The sequence below is a fragment of the Siphateles boraxobius genome, unplaced genomic scaffold (genome assembly GCF_051911475.1).
Source record: "Siphateles boraxobius isolate OS27281-9 unplaced genomic scaffold, OSU_SipBor_1 26, whole genome shotgun sequence".
Taxonomy (NCBI): Eukaryota; Metazoa; Chordata; class Actinopteri; order Cypriniformes; family Leuciscidae; genus Siphateles; species Siphateles boraxobius.
Window position 1 is genome coordinate 16452055 of NW_027508876.1, and position 15327 is coordinate 16467381.

Below are 15327 nucleotides of genomic sequence, written 5' to 3' on the forward strand. Positions count from 1 at the left end.
AAGTTATTTATTTTCTTAATATGCGACTTGTGGTTCAGGAGCTGACCAAGACAAAATAACAAACAAAACAACCTAGTCTTTATCCTCTTTACTAAACCCTAAACCAAAAGAAAAGAAAATGGATATACAATCTGTAAAGCTAAATCCCCAACCAAAAAACAGAGTTCAAACAGTTTACAATAAAAAAAAGAATGGCGTCAAGCTCCCTACTGTCCCAAAAATCAATGTGTACAATATATTTACAATCAGGCAAACAAAACCGAAAAGGGCAGTCCAAATCGGTGCCGGTAAGCAGGCAAAGGGTCAAATATACCAATGGGGATATTTAGATAAAAGACAATTCACAATTCAAACAAACAAACAGTACTCACAGTCTCAAAGCTCTTAACACTCAAATACACTTAACACTCAAATACACTTAACACTCAAATACTCTTAATACTCAAATCACAAGATCTCTCTCTGTTCAAACACAAAAACCCAATGTGCCTCTAGAGGAAATTATGATTTTAAAACACTCTGCACCAATCAGGATAGAGGATCAATCACCATGCAGAAACCAATCAGATGGTGTTCCAATCATCCTGCAGGAACCAATCAGATGATGTTCCTAGACAAACAAACAGAGAAATAACAAAATACAACCCATAGGGTCGAAACAGTGACTTTTATATCTATTATTTCCCTCAATTGCGAGTTTATTGTAATGTGATTTTATATCGCAATTGTGACTAGATTTATTGTAATTTTCATTTCAAATATGTTTATATTTTTAAAAATATATTTTCTCTAAATTGTAAAGTTTATCACAATGTGATTTTAAATATCACATTGTGACTTAAACTATTTATTTTATTTGACAATTTCCTGTTTTAGTCCTTACTCTGACGTGCAAATACCATACCATGAAAGAGCTGTATCTGAGAAACCGAAGTTGCTGTGTGATTCTGAGCTAAATTGTTTCATACAACTTTTTGTTTCCATTTCGCGCTTCATTGTAAACAGGCTTAGAATGGCCTTAACTAAGATCCTCAGATAACAAACTGAAGGTCAGATTATAGCAGCCAGCTGTGCCAGTGTTTGATTAGTGATTACTGCTGTAACGTATCCATCCTCAGAAACGGGGCATGGACGCCATGGACGGCCTGGGCTCCTTGCAGCACCAGCTGCGGGATCGGATTCCAAGTTCGACAGCGTTCCTGCAGCAATCCCACTCCCCGCCATGGAGGACGCGTTTGTGTGGGCCAGAACCGTGAAGAGAGGTAAAAGAAAAGCAAGAAAGCTCATTAAATATGCAGATTTATTCATTTTATGTTTTTTTTTTTATTATTTACATTCAAAATCCACTTAGCTCAGAAATGTGAGGGGGCACGTGCCTGTTTGAAAGGGCATGACGCTTCTTTTGTTTGTTCCTTTCATTCTCACCTGCTGCATGTGCAATTGCTGCTGTGATTTCATGGCAGTTGACAATAATGAATGATTCTAGGCAGCTCATTTCATTGCTTTTTTATTACTCATCCTATTATGCAATGTTCATCTGTAGAAAGCTTGTTAGTGCATAACTATCAGCACACAAACCAAATGTTTGAATGGAGGAGTGAGAGAGGTTCTTCTTTATCTGCCCCATAATTTGCGTGACTGACATCCAATTAAAAATAAACATGCTAAGGCTTGTTAATTACAGGGACTGCGACCACAGACTCCACACACAAACTCAAACGCTATAGGTATGATGCAGCGCCATCTAATCATGGCAGAATTATGTTTAAACTACGCTGCCCTGAGAATTTGTGAGGTTTCTAAGCAACAGTGCATTGCAGCTGAAAAATTAAACCTGAAGTGGAGGGATGAAGAGAAGACGAGAGGCGTCTGTTTAAAACCGTTATCGTCCCTCCATTGGAGGTGCCAACTTCCCCCGACTCGCACTTTTTTCTTCAAATATTTGTATCCATATTCCGACGTTGAAAACATTATTGTGCTAATTCCCTGAAACTCAGCGGATCCTCTGACAGGAAATAAAAACACGAGGAAATGGAAATTATCTCTAATATCCAAGTTGTTTCACCTAGACAGAGGTTATCAACTGGTTTTGTTTCAGGACCCAAGTGGCGACCAACAATATCAAATAAATTTGTAAACAAAAGTAAACGAAACAGGACAGTTTAACAATTTATTTTGATCCTTAAAATCAATTGAAATTAGTAACCTTAAAATGAAAAACATTAAAATATAAGAAACATAGCATGAACTGCATAGGCCCAAATATATGCAAAATTACAATTTTGAAAATGTACAGCACTGTGCACAGTAGTAAAGTTTGGGGTCAATATATATTTTTCAAAAAAATTTATAAATTCAATTATTTTATTCAGCAAGGATATATTAAAATGGCCAAAAATGACATTAAAGATTTTTACTGTTACAATTTTTTTTTCTTCAAACTTTCTATTAAAGGGTAACTAAACCCCTGGTCAAAGCCTAACTCCACCCACTGGCAATATTTGAAAAATGCTGGAAAAGTGGGCAGAGCCCAGCGGAGATAGAGGCGACGAACCAAGGGCAGGGCTGATCGGGGGGGCGTGCACCTGAGACCCGCAGTGACAGCTGCTGTCAAACTAGCTAAAATGGAGTGACGGAAGTAGCTTTGCAACAAAGAGCGGTCATTTGGAGTGGAGAACTTTTCTCCCCCACCTTCACCTGAAGTTGAGGAGGGTGAATTGTCTGCGGACACCAGTTCAAACTGCGGTCTTGACTCCCGCATCGCGATCGGCATCCGATTATTCTTATATTCAGTCATTTTGAGGTAATTTTTTCCAGGATTATTATTACTATTACGTTCATTATATTTTGCTGCTATGTGAAAAAAATAATCAGCAAATCGCGCCGGCGCGTTTGTCGACACCAGAGGATTAACTTTAGCATAATAAGAAGGAACATAAATTGTGATTAAAAATATATGCTCACTCACATCAAGACGCCGCTGCGGTGGTGGAGTTCATGCAGGAAGAGGTATGAAGAGCAGCGTTTGGCAGCGCGAGCTGTGTGGAGAAGCCCATTTCCACCTCCATTGCGTTGGAGAAGCAATCCCACGTAAAATGCAGGTTGCACACTGGAGCGATAGGCGAGATTAACTACCTAGGCTACACGAAATAATCTAAATAACTATATAAATGCTATGCTAACTAGATGCTAATATATACATTATCTATCCTGATCGTTTTCAATACTTGTAATTCCAACTCCTGACTCGCTACAGTAGTTTTGACGGAACCAGATGCTTTTATACCAGGGCTGCCAAGGGCGTGGTGAGCTTGCACCAAGGGCGTGACAGAGTGACGTCAGAGAGTATTCTACGTCAGAGAGTACCCCTACTGCAGGAGCTTTCTGTTTAACCTGAAGAGGGCAGCACTCAGACTTTTTACACCATATATTTGAAAATTAAAACACTTTATACCCAAATGTCAAAAAATGTACTTGAATCAATGAACGGCATTTATGAAGCTCCATTCTTACAGATAATTAACAAAAAAAAGTTTTTTTTGTGTTTAGTTAACCTTTAATCAAAGAATCCACAATAAATATTAAGCAGCACAACTGTTTTCAACATTGATAATTTTAAGAAAAGTGTCTTGATCCATCAGCATATTAAAATGATTTCTGAATACCTAAAAATGCCTAAGTTATGGATGATTCAAAATAAATAGATTATTTTAATATTAATCTTTTTATTTTAGAGAGATTTTGAAAATATCATAGACTGAGCTTGGGTTTGCCAAGATTTAGTCTGCAATCTCATTGGGAAAAGTTATGGAATTCACCCAAGCTCATGAAAAAAGAAAATCTTATTTATTTCAAAATGTCCATTTTAGGAGAAACTTCTGAGACAAAGTTGATACCTATGTGTTTCATTTAAGTGTTTTGACCTGTGAAAGAGCTAGAGCGACTGCTGAGCAATAACATTTTCGGGACAGAATGTGCATGCCGCTTGCTTTTGAGTCGCCATAGAAACACAGACATGGGCTTAAAACATGAAGGCTGCAGATTGGTATTTTTTTCTGCAGGTGACTGTGAAGCAGAGGATTTTTGCCACTTCTTGCATTTTCCATCTCCTGCCCCCCGCTTACACTCTTTATTCAAGGCGCCGGGGCACTTGATGCCCTTAGGTGTCTGGGCATAAAGGCTGTGAATAATCAGCAGAAAAAAGTTCTGCGGGGCAAGCTTTGAGTTTGGATCCAGTCTAGCTAGTCTACAAGCCCTTGCAAGTTTTTCACACCACCCATCCACTTTAATACAACACCTCGTCCAGCCCAACGGTGCATAATGGCTGTGAAAACATATCCGGGGAGCGTGTCAGGCCTTCAGTTTTCATTTAAGGTTGAAGGGAGCTGAATTAATGGGTCAAATGTGCTTTGTCATTCCCTTTAGCAGGACGCTGCTTTGGACTAAAAGAAGAAAGAAACATTCCTGTTTTTGTTTCCACTTGGACTGCTGCAAATTCTCTATAGTTTAGGGTCTTTTATCTGATATTGAAAGAAGTTTGGATTCACTTGTTAGTACTGTGGGGAACTTTTTTCTTTGTGTCCTGCTCAGCCATTGGGCATCTGTTCAGAGTTATTCAGCTCATATGTACAGTCACACTTTATTCCCTGTTCGCCGGACTGCTGCCAGATGGCAAAGTCTTCAGCACGCCGCTCCGCTGTGGCTCGGTCACCATGAGATGTCTTCCATGAGGGTTAGAGAAAGAGAGAGGGAGACAGTTAAAGTAAAATTAAAGTAATGGTATTAGTTAAAGTAATAATTATTTCAAATATGTATATTATATCATTATTTACTCATTCTGACTAAGAGATTCATGCATGAATCAGATATCACTACTTCTCTAATGAATTCCCATGACTTATTGGTTTTTGTAAAATGGTCTGAAGTTATAACAAATACAATTAAAAGAATAAGTAAATATAATTAAAATAAGTACCTTTTAAATTTTTTTTTTATTATTTTATTCTTTGTGCTGGTTGCTAATGCTGGCAAAATTCAGCTTTGCCATCTCAAAAATAAATTACGTTTTAAAATATTCATTTTGGACAGTCTCGGGTCAGGCAGCCTGAGAATTTAGAGGTCCCTGATAGTGGTAGTGATAGTCCCTGACATATCTATCCCGGCACTTGGTGTCTGTAAACGCAAAACCAGCAACTTCCATCCATTTGTGCTCAGAAACTCTCCAAAACAAGACAGAACCCCTGAAGGCAAAGAACTGTTGTTGCAACACTCCAATACTTTGTTCTGCCTGAAATCCATGTGATAAATGAATGTGTTTTTTACAGGCTCCCTCATTCTTTTCATAAACCATCTCAAATGTGCTATTAATTACCACTTTTTTCTTTTTCTTTTGATCGTTTGTTTCTTTTTTCCTTTTTTGTGCCAGAGCAGGGGCAAACTTGTTAAACTTAGCAAATCCGATTTGAATGAACACTATTTGCATATGCAAATTGGCAATGGGTTTCCTCTGGCTATAAATCTTTCTTATATGAATGTCTTGAATACGACTTTTTTATTGCCCGCTACATCATTCACAACAAGTTGCCGTGATCAATCGTTTTCCAATGGGAATGTGTACTCCTTCCTATTTTTAAATGCTTTTTCTTTTTCTTATTTGAATCTAATTATATTGTCTTATTTTCTAATTTGCACATATGCACAAATCATCAGACATCTTTGTTGAAGAAAGCGATTGCACTTTTAATAAGGTGCAATCTACAACAAGCATAATTTACATTGAAAGGTGTTTTGTAGTGAAAAGAATGACAATGACTTAATTGAAATACTCTACTATGGGGTATTTTTGTTGTATTGAGAGTTTGAGTCTTAAGTACTGTAGATCTGTATGCACAGTCTGTCTATAAGCCATTTGTTCTTCATCCGAGTGCTAAATTCCCATTTTTACAAAGGTACCTTGTCGAGATTTGTAGTGATGTACGATTTGCAAGGGCTGCGTACTCTGCACGCAACCTATCATATACATGCTACTTGTGTGGATGCTGTCACTTTTGACTGCAAATATAATCTAATTTAATTGGATGTCATGTCTTGACCTTTTATGGCATTTTGCCTGTTAGAAATACATGCTTGGTTTTAATGTTATTTTAAGGTGGGGTAGGTTTAATTTCAATGAAATGAACTGCAAACCTTGTACACGAACCCCTTTTTCACCTCACGTACCCCAGTTTGGGAACCACTGTCATAGGGTTGCTGCGATTTGCCAAGTTTTGCCATGTTCCTGGATCAACATCTTTAGTCCTAACCCTATCCATACCCCTAAACCTAACCCTACCCATAACTTATATCTAAAATCAGAGGGAAATTCTAAGTTATTAAGAATAGTGTAGAAGCCCCTAACCCTTGTTGTAAGTCTAAACTTGACATTAACTGTAAACCGGTTCCTCAAATCTGATAGGTTGATTGAAATGTTGTTCCAGGATCAACAAGGATGTATATAAGGCTTATATAAGGTTTGCTGGTTTCTGATTTCTGTTTAAACAATGCAATATTTTCATTGCGATTTACATGAATGTCTTAAACTAATGCACAATGCACAGAACAACATCTGTACTCTTTTTTTTCTTTTTTGGAGTATCACAGTCTCAGGATGTTTGAGGTCATTTTGTTCTGATTATGACCATATCTTCAAAAGGAAGCCGACTTCATTTATAATTCGCTTCCTTTCAAAGATCCACTGATTGCAGTGAGACCACATGAGAGCTGGAATGATTGACTGTGTGTGTCCAATCATCATGCTTTATACCAATTACTACTACCTTTCAATTACAACTACTTGTACAACCCACGTGTCTGAGTTTGCAAGTGGACAGACTGTCCCAGAAAACCTCCTCTCGCTCTGCCTGCAGACCTCATTTAGATAAGACACAGTTCCATCATTGCTCATTACACTAAGGTTAACCTAGGCATTCCCTGCCCTTGGAGACCTACACATCTGCTAGCCAGTCATTATTGCATGTTTGCATTTCCTACATGTTGAATTAAACAATTTTTTCTTGATTCCTTGTAAACCTCTGATGCACTTTATTTCGATAATCAACTTTAGACATACTAACTATAAGTAACTTTGCAACTACATATCAGCTACCATAATGCTCATTCATTTGCAACTACTGTATATATCAACTAACTTAGAGTTTGTTAGCAGATATTAAGCAGACAGTCTACTAATACTATATTGACTGATAGTTGACATGCAGCTGCAAAGTTACACAAAAGACTGGAAATTGTTATTTGAAGTAAAACTATTTGTGATCTAATAATTTGTGCGTCAGAGGATTCATATTCTATTATCAAGGCCATTGTTTTTATGCATAATCAGAATGGGTGGAAAAACTGGGAGATGGGTTTGTGAAAAAAATCTTTATTTGCATGCTGAGATGTTTGTTTTAATCTTTCTTAGATATTGCAACGAGCACCTGCCCTGCCCCCCGCATGTCTATTGGTCAGCATGGTCTCCATGGGAACGCTGCACAGTTCCATGTGGAGGTGGGATCCAGTCACGACGACGAACGTGCGAGAACGGAAATGAATGCCCTGGATGCAGCATTGTATGTCACATTCATTTTACTACTCAGCTTGTTTATGAGACCTTGAACTGAGCACTTCAGAAAATGGAAAGTGTGTGTTCAGTGCTTATTGCTACAATATTACAAGAACTAAGAGAATAAGCATCATAGACTACCCTATGGAGCCATAATATCTCAATCGTTTGCATCATATATTTAAATTGCATGGTTAGTACTCAGACAGCAACATGGCGTCAGCCCAGATCCGGCCAACATCTGGGCTGTGTAGAATCTCCGAGTACCAAATGTGTGCCGGATCTGGGCTGACACCATGTTGCTGTCTGGGTACAGGCAAAAAGTGTCTAAAACAGTGCACAAGTTGCACCTATTGCAAGCTTTTTTCTATGAGGACTACATCTACACCAACACTACTATTCGGAAGTTTGGGGTTAAACTTTTTTTGACAGAAATTAATACTTTTATTCAGCAAGGATGCATGAAATTACTTAGAAGTGACAGTAAATACTTTTACATTGTTGAAAAAAGTTTTTCAAATAAATGCTGTTCTTTTGAACTTTCCATTCAAAAATCTAAAAATCCTAATAAAAAATATATCATTGTTTCCACAAACATTTTAAGCAGCTGTTTTCAACATTGATAATAATAAGAAATGTTTCTTAAGCACCAAATCAGCATATTCAAATCAATTCTGAAGGATTATGTGACACTGAAGTCTGGAGTAATGGTGCTGAAAATCCAGCTTTGTCGTCAAAGGAATAAATTATATTTCAAAATATATTAAAACACAAAACTGTTATTTTAAATTGTAATAATTTTTCATAATACTTTTGTATTTTCGATCAAATAAATGCTTAGTGAGCACAAAAGACATTACTTACGAAAATCTTACCATCCCCAAACCTTTGAATGGTAGTATATGCTCTAACAGGAGCAAGATTATCTTACAATCCTAAAAAACATATCCTCTTTTGGGAAGCTGGGAGGAACTTGCCGCATGTGTTAGCCTTGCTAGAGTAAGCCTTGCTAGTGGGATTTTCCAGGCATGAGCAAGCTGTGATATTCTTACTCCACTTTTAAACCAGTCACTCACTCGTTGCTAGTTTAGAATAAGTCCAGCTCACATGACCACGGTTCACTTTCCATGCCATTCGTGGAAGTGGTTTGAATGATTTAAAGAATCTGGCACAGCTTTGAATACTTCATTTGGTATTTAAGCTGTTTTTAAGGAATAGTAACATCAGTCCAGTTTTAGAAATCAAGCCTGTCAACCTTTTTTGATCTTCGCCACTTGATCAATGGCACTAGACACAATGGCTTAAGAGAAAGTTCAGACGTTCCTGTGAATCTTAATGGTAAAGTTCTGTTATATTGTGTGAATGTTTAGCCTCAAGGTCAGCTGCCTCAGATCTATCATCATGCAGACGACCAAAAACACCAACACACCAAAGCATTATAGGAATGCCACAGAGATTGCAAGGGCAGCAACATCATGTTGATGTATACAATTTATTATGTGTGTGGGTACCAGGGTGGTGCGTTGCCTGATTTGGATTTTTGTGCTATTTTTGTGCCCTGTGAACACGAAGTTACATATCTATTTTATCTTTACATACTCTAGAGGTAATACTGAGAACAGATGCTTTAAATAGTAAGCTTCATATTATTTTCTTTTACAGATGATTGCCAGACTTTGGCATGGGCCATACGTGCAAACAGCTGTTAATCGTTTTATGAAAAATGTCCCTTTGAAATACTAGTTGGTGATTTTTTTGTCAGACACAATAAAAACACGATGTGTCATTCATCTGGTAATTGTACATGGAGATCATTTGTCACAGTGGTTGTAACCTCTCTCAAATTATAGTGGTAAAGCTCACAAGAATGTTGCCAGATGTCAGAGTCAACAGAAAATTAGTAATGAGTACCTGGAAACCCTTAATTGGTTGTCTGTTTGTGAGATCCTTCATATGTTCAGTGTAATTATGCTCTGATAATAAGACTCAGATATTACCATCACTTTGTCTTAGGGCAAGTGTATTTTCAGAATCAACACAGCTGAAATCTGTGACAGGCTTGAATCTGCGAAGTACACTGTTCAGTGTAAGGATTTACTTTTTTTTCTCTCTCTTTCTTAGTGTTAATTAGGAATGTTTTGTGTAATGGAAAAAAATAAGGAGGTGTCTTATACCAAACATATACTCTTCTCAAAGTGTACAATGTCAGCCAACACATTTCAAGAGTAAACAATACTACTTTTTTCTTCTATCCACTTTGAATCCACCAGTCAAGAGTGTTGCAACTGGGTATCTGCAGTATTTTTTTGATAGACTGCTCATCGCAGATGTCTTATGCATTTTATATCATAATGCATTATAAATGAATACATATATAATGTAAGAATCTGCATATTACAAATGTAGGTTTATATTTATATAATAAAAATTATTTTGAATAAGTAATTACTTAATGTCCACAAAAAAGTACGTCCTATATAGTAGTACTACATGCGCCATGTTGTCATTATCATGTGACTTACCACCGGCAGTTATGTCGCTTCTCTGCCATTCACAAATCCTCTCCCGTGGCCTCGTGGTACCATGGTAACCTTAGTGTCCATCGTATGCACACTTCAGAATCTCGCCGGATGTAGTAGCTCATCTGGGTACTTTTTGCCTACTCTTTATGAGTACTGTGAATTCGACCATACTTCTTTTGTCACATGCTGTTTTTGCCTGCTATATAATAGTCATTCATCAAGTGCGCCTTTAAGCGTGAAAGATGTTCCAAACAGTTGAAGGAACTGTCACTGTTGCTACCGGGCCAGGGCTGCATGGTCACAAAAGTACAGGTATATCATTTGCATACGTTTTCAAGCCTTGCCAATTTATGCATTCAATCGAAGGATATGCCCAACTCGCGCACAATTTACCTCAAAATGCCCACCTTGAAGAGTATCTGTGGTAACAGTCGGTTATTGTTTAAAGTGAACATAAACAGTAGAGAAAGACAACGCATGTTATATTGGATCTGTGTATTAGTCTTAAAGTGACAGCAGCCTAATATTCCTGCTGCTGTCTGTTTTTAATGTTAATCAAACCATAAAAGACAAAGAAATCAATCACTGATCTTCACTGCATACATTTTTTGTAATTTTAATAAGGATTGACCTTTATTAAATTATTAAATATTAAATGTGTACTGTGAAGATTATATGCAGTGTTTTCTTTAAATTTGATTACTTTATTCAATTTCTTTACCTGAAAAACTTGAAAAGCACTGATTATTTCATTTGCATCTTTTTTCTATTGTATTTATTTATTTGTGCTATTCTCAGTCACTCAAAATGCACTCAAAAAGTACACACACTGTATAATAGATTGCACATGCAAAAAAATTTATTGCCTATATTTTATTTCTTATTAAGGCTGTTGTTTGTACCTTGTGTGCGAGTGTTAAGTTCAGGGCCTCTGAAGTTTTTATCTCTTATGATCCCATTTGGACAGTCCCAGAGCCGATCCTGACCTCCCTGGGGCCCTAAGCAAAATTCTGTTTGGGGCCCTCATATCTCACCTGTGAGCCATGAACCATTTGCCATTGCCACACAGTCACACCTGACACCCCAGTGTTCCCACTACAATCCCTCCTTTAACTAGTTCTAGTGAAAATGTAATTCCTGATATCAGAAGACATTGTTACTTGTAAAAAGTTCATTAAAAATATCAAGAATTCACTTTTTAAATAGTACAAATTGAATTCTTGATATCAAAAATGCATAGGCTATCCTGTGAATGAATAAAATCTAAAATGGCACCATAGCATGTCACTGTGTTTTAAATGATAAAAGCAATTCTTGATACTTGATGGTTAATATTGTATACTGAGGGATGTGCATCCATATTGACCAGAGTCTCCAACCAATCAATATTTTAAATTCAATGAAGCCTATAAATCAATAGTCAATACATTGCGTTCCATCTTGCATTAGTGCAGAGTTGTAACTAAACCTTGACTGAGAGACTAGATAATCATCGTCTTGTTTTAAAACTATAATGAGGAGTGCCATCACGCCCATGTTGTACTGGTCCAGACTCAAAACAGATGTTTCTGCTGGAAAGTGCGTTTCATTTTGTGCACGCGCATATGAACGCATGTTAACGCGCGACACGGTTATCTTTTTCCGAGCTGCAGTTTGTAAACAAACACCGTTGTCCTTTGTCGTTTATTAAACATAATAAATCAACTCAAATCAACTTAACTTTAGCCTATACTGTTCTTTGCTGACATCAGACTTGGAGAGGAGAGCACAAGTCTACCAGATAACTGTTTCCGCAATTAACTCTCATGGTGTTTTTTTCCGTGACCAGAAGGATAGTTCCACTTCATTTTCCCATCGATATTGTAAACAATGATTGACGCGCGTTGACACGAGGGGGACTCGGGGCCTTGAGTAATTTGAGGGGCCCTACGCAACTTGCGTAGTGTGCGTGTAGGGCTGATCGGCCCTGGATGGTCCTCTGAGAGTTCTTGAGTTTATTAATTTCTTCTGAATATATTTCAAACTACTACATAAAACCATCCACGACCCATAAAATCTCTGCATTCCATTTCTCTACGGTGACTGTGCAGCGTGGGTGTTAATTTAACCGATGCTGTGGTCGTAGAGAGACAAGCTTTCTTCAGGGAATTTGAACATTCCCAAATGACAGCATTTTTCATTAAACCCCCCTGACTGAGTGTATCATGCTCCATAGTCTTGCCTGACTGATTGTGTGCTTTTCTGTACTAATAATTGAGACTATTTGTCTTGGTGGTCCATTGTGGGACGGCAAGCTGACGTGTCTCAGGTGAACCGCTGGTAATGAATGCAATCAACGACACCTGTAATGGATTGAAGTTTGTTGTTTTCAGAAAAAACACACTAAAGGCTGCTATCTCTGTGGAGTCGGGGGCATATAGTGTCAAAGTTGGGAGCCGAAGAATGTCCAATTACGTTCCAACACACACATACTTGCTGATACGCTGCATTTTTTTGTGTGGACACAAAGGATTGAGGATTGTGTGTGTGTGTGTGCAAAGTGGATGTAATGATGTTAGAAAGCTCCAGAGAGCGCGGGTGGGATTACTCATTAGTCAGCAGATGCCTAGAGACTAAACGGGGACTGGCAGAGCTTCATACAGGGCATCCCCTAATCCCTGCCTCCGCTACTCATAATGCATTAGTGACGGACGAGAACTGTATGTAATACAGTAATTCTGAGGATGAAAAATATACTTGGGGAGTGCGAAGTCTGAAAAAGATGGAGAGAGAGGGGGACAATGAATAGATTGTCGGCGGGAATAACAAGGACGGAACAATAGAGAATTAGGGAAAGGAAGAGCCTGATAAAGTGAGATGGATGGAGAATTATATAAATGAAAAACGTGTGCAGGATGAGTAATGATGGAGCGGAAAAAAGGAGTGGGAAAGAAAGCAAACAATCCGAGAGGCTGTATTATACACACGTAACATCATTATCGACGAGGAAACATGATTGATTTTGCTCGGTTTAGGTCGTGTCACGTTTTCACATTTCAGACATCACGGGAGGCCCGGTGCACAAGTATCAGGCTGTGTGCATCAGTTTTATATCACCATTATGATGTGCTGCACATATGTAGGCATTCGCCCAGCTGGTGAGAATATCTACCTCATTGAATCCAATGTAGCATCAGCACCACAGGCCGATGTGTATGAGTGCGTTCTGCTGCATTATCACTTTCACTTAATTCCCTCGAAAAAGAGATTTTTGCAGTCATGCTTTGTAGCGAATGAAAGTTTATGAATTTTCTGATGGCTGTTTAAAAGGTGTTTCATTGGAAACCAGAAAGACTATCGACATATTTGTTTTTCACGGGCTGTTGAGGGAAGGTGTTATATTACTTTTCTAAGTGATCAGACTTTTAAGATCAGACAATTTCCTCTCCGATAATACTGAATTATAATCTATTGTCATCCACATTCTCCAAAATTATACACTTTATAAATATAAAATAGAATTTTTTATATTTTATATACATTTGTATATTTTTATATATCATCATCATCATACTTTATTGCAGACTCAAGGTTCAAATGGAAAAAACAAAAACAATCAAAAGATAAAACATAAACAGAACTAAATATATATTAATATTTATGTATATATAGTCTAACATTTGTGTGTGCGTTAGAGCTTAGATCGGGCCCAAAAAATCGAGCCCGGCCCGACACATTAACTGTAATTATGAGCCCGAGCCCGATTTAAACCCGATCATTTTTAATACGTGGGCCGTTATAACCAGGGGCGACGCCAGATCATTTTTTAACGCAGGTGCTGAATGGGTGCTAGGCCATTGACAGGGGGGAGCTGCGCAATTTTATATATATATATATATATATATATATATATATATATATATATATATATATATATATATATATATAGTGTATAAATACTATTAATAAATTTGCAAAAATTGGCCACTTAATATTTAATATTCAATTATTTTAATTATCACAATGAAAGTTTTAATTTTATTAAATTGAACAAGCACAACATTTAGCATTTAATCAAATATTCTTAAAGATTCATTATTATTAATAATGTTATTTCGACATATGTGTGCGTGCAACAAGCAAGATGTGAATTTGTAAATTCGGTGACAAGCGTGCAGAATTGATTTAATTTATGATGAGATGGCTTTAGTTCACGTGCTATGGTGACCGCGGCTCGCCGGCGCCTCCATATCATGATTATTGTCTGCTATATTTGCTGCTTATTTATTAAATCCAGGCAATTGGTTGATGAAAAATTTATTAAAATTAAGATACAATTTATACAAAACGAAATTCACTTTAAAGAAAGGCTTTCTACAAAACAAAACATAATGAAGTGTTCAAAATCATGCCTGAACCACTCCATGTCTCCTGATATTGCGCAACATCCTATCTACTCTGTTCACTTTCATAATCAACATAGATGGAAAAAAATAACATTATTATATTTTAATAAATATGAAACTAAATCCGCTTATTTGGCTACAACACGTACAGACTCTCTAGCAGCGCGTCGCACTTGCACTCAACAAAGCCAGCACATATGTTGTCACTGCCCACGACTAGTTTAAAATATTTCCATACCTCCGACTTTCCTTCATACTTGCTCAAAGTTAATTCTCCTGTTTTAATTTTTTTCTTTACTTCTTCAAGCTCCATGTGGCACTTAAGCTACACAATAGGCCTAACGTTACAGCACAGCGTGCGAGTGGAGGAGACGCTGCGCGTGACACGTGACGTGCTTGATCATGGGCCCGACCCGACCCGACCCGAGCATAGTGGCGGGAAATATCGGCCCGGCCCGCGGGTCGGGTCGGGCTCGGGCAGAGAATCTAAGCTCAAGTGTGCGTGGTCCTGGTAAACCCTACATTGTGAGGACCAAATGTCCCTAGAAAAGATAGTTACCAGTAATTTTTGACCTTGCGGGGGGAAAAAATTTTCCCCATGAAGAAAACAGCTCATCGCCTAAATCACAGAATATTAAGTTTTTTGAAAATGTAAAAATGCAGAAAGTTTTCTGTTATGGGTAGATTTAGGGGATAGAATGTACGGTTATTGTGTGTGTGTGTGTGTGTGTGTGTGTGTGTGTGTGTGTGTGTGTGTGTGTGTGTGTGTGTGTGTGTGTGTGTGTGTGTGTGTGTGTGTGTGTGTGTGTGTGTGTGTGTG

The 15327-nt window shown here is 37.7% G+C and overlaps 1 protein-coding gene across 2 annotated transcripts in view; it reads left to right on the top strand.

The window, feature by feature from the left end:
- sema5a (sema domain, seven thrombospondin repeats (type 1 and type 1-like), transmembrane domain (TM) and short cytoplasmic domain, (semaphorin) 5A) overlaps nucleotides 1-15327 on the top strand; it is a 158142-nt gene that overhangs the window by 119006 nt on the left and 23809 nt on the right. For both annotated transcript variants that reach the window (XM_077244513.1, XM_077244512.1), the window contains exons 14-15: nucleotides 1119-1262; nucleotides 7460-7607. In XM_077244513.1, coding sequence (XP_077100628.1) covers nucleotides 1119-1262; nucleotides 7460-7607 — 292 coding nt within the window. The remainder of the gene's footprint in view (nucleotides 1-1118; nucleotides 1263-7459; nucleotides 7608-15327) is intronic.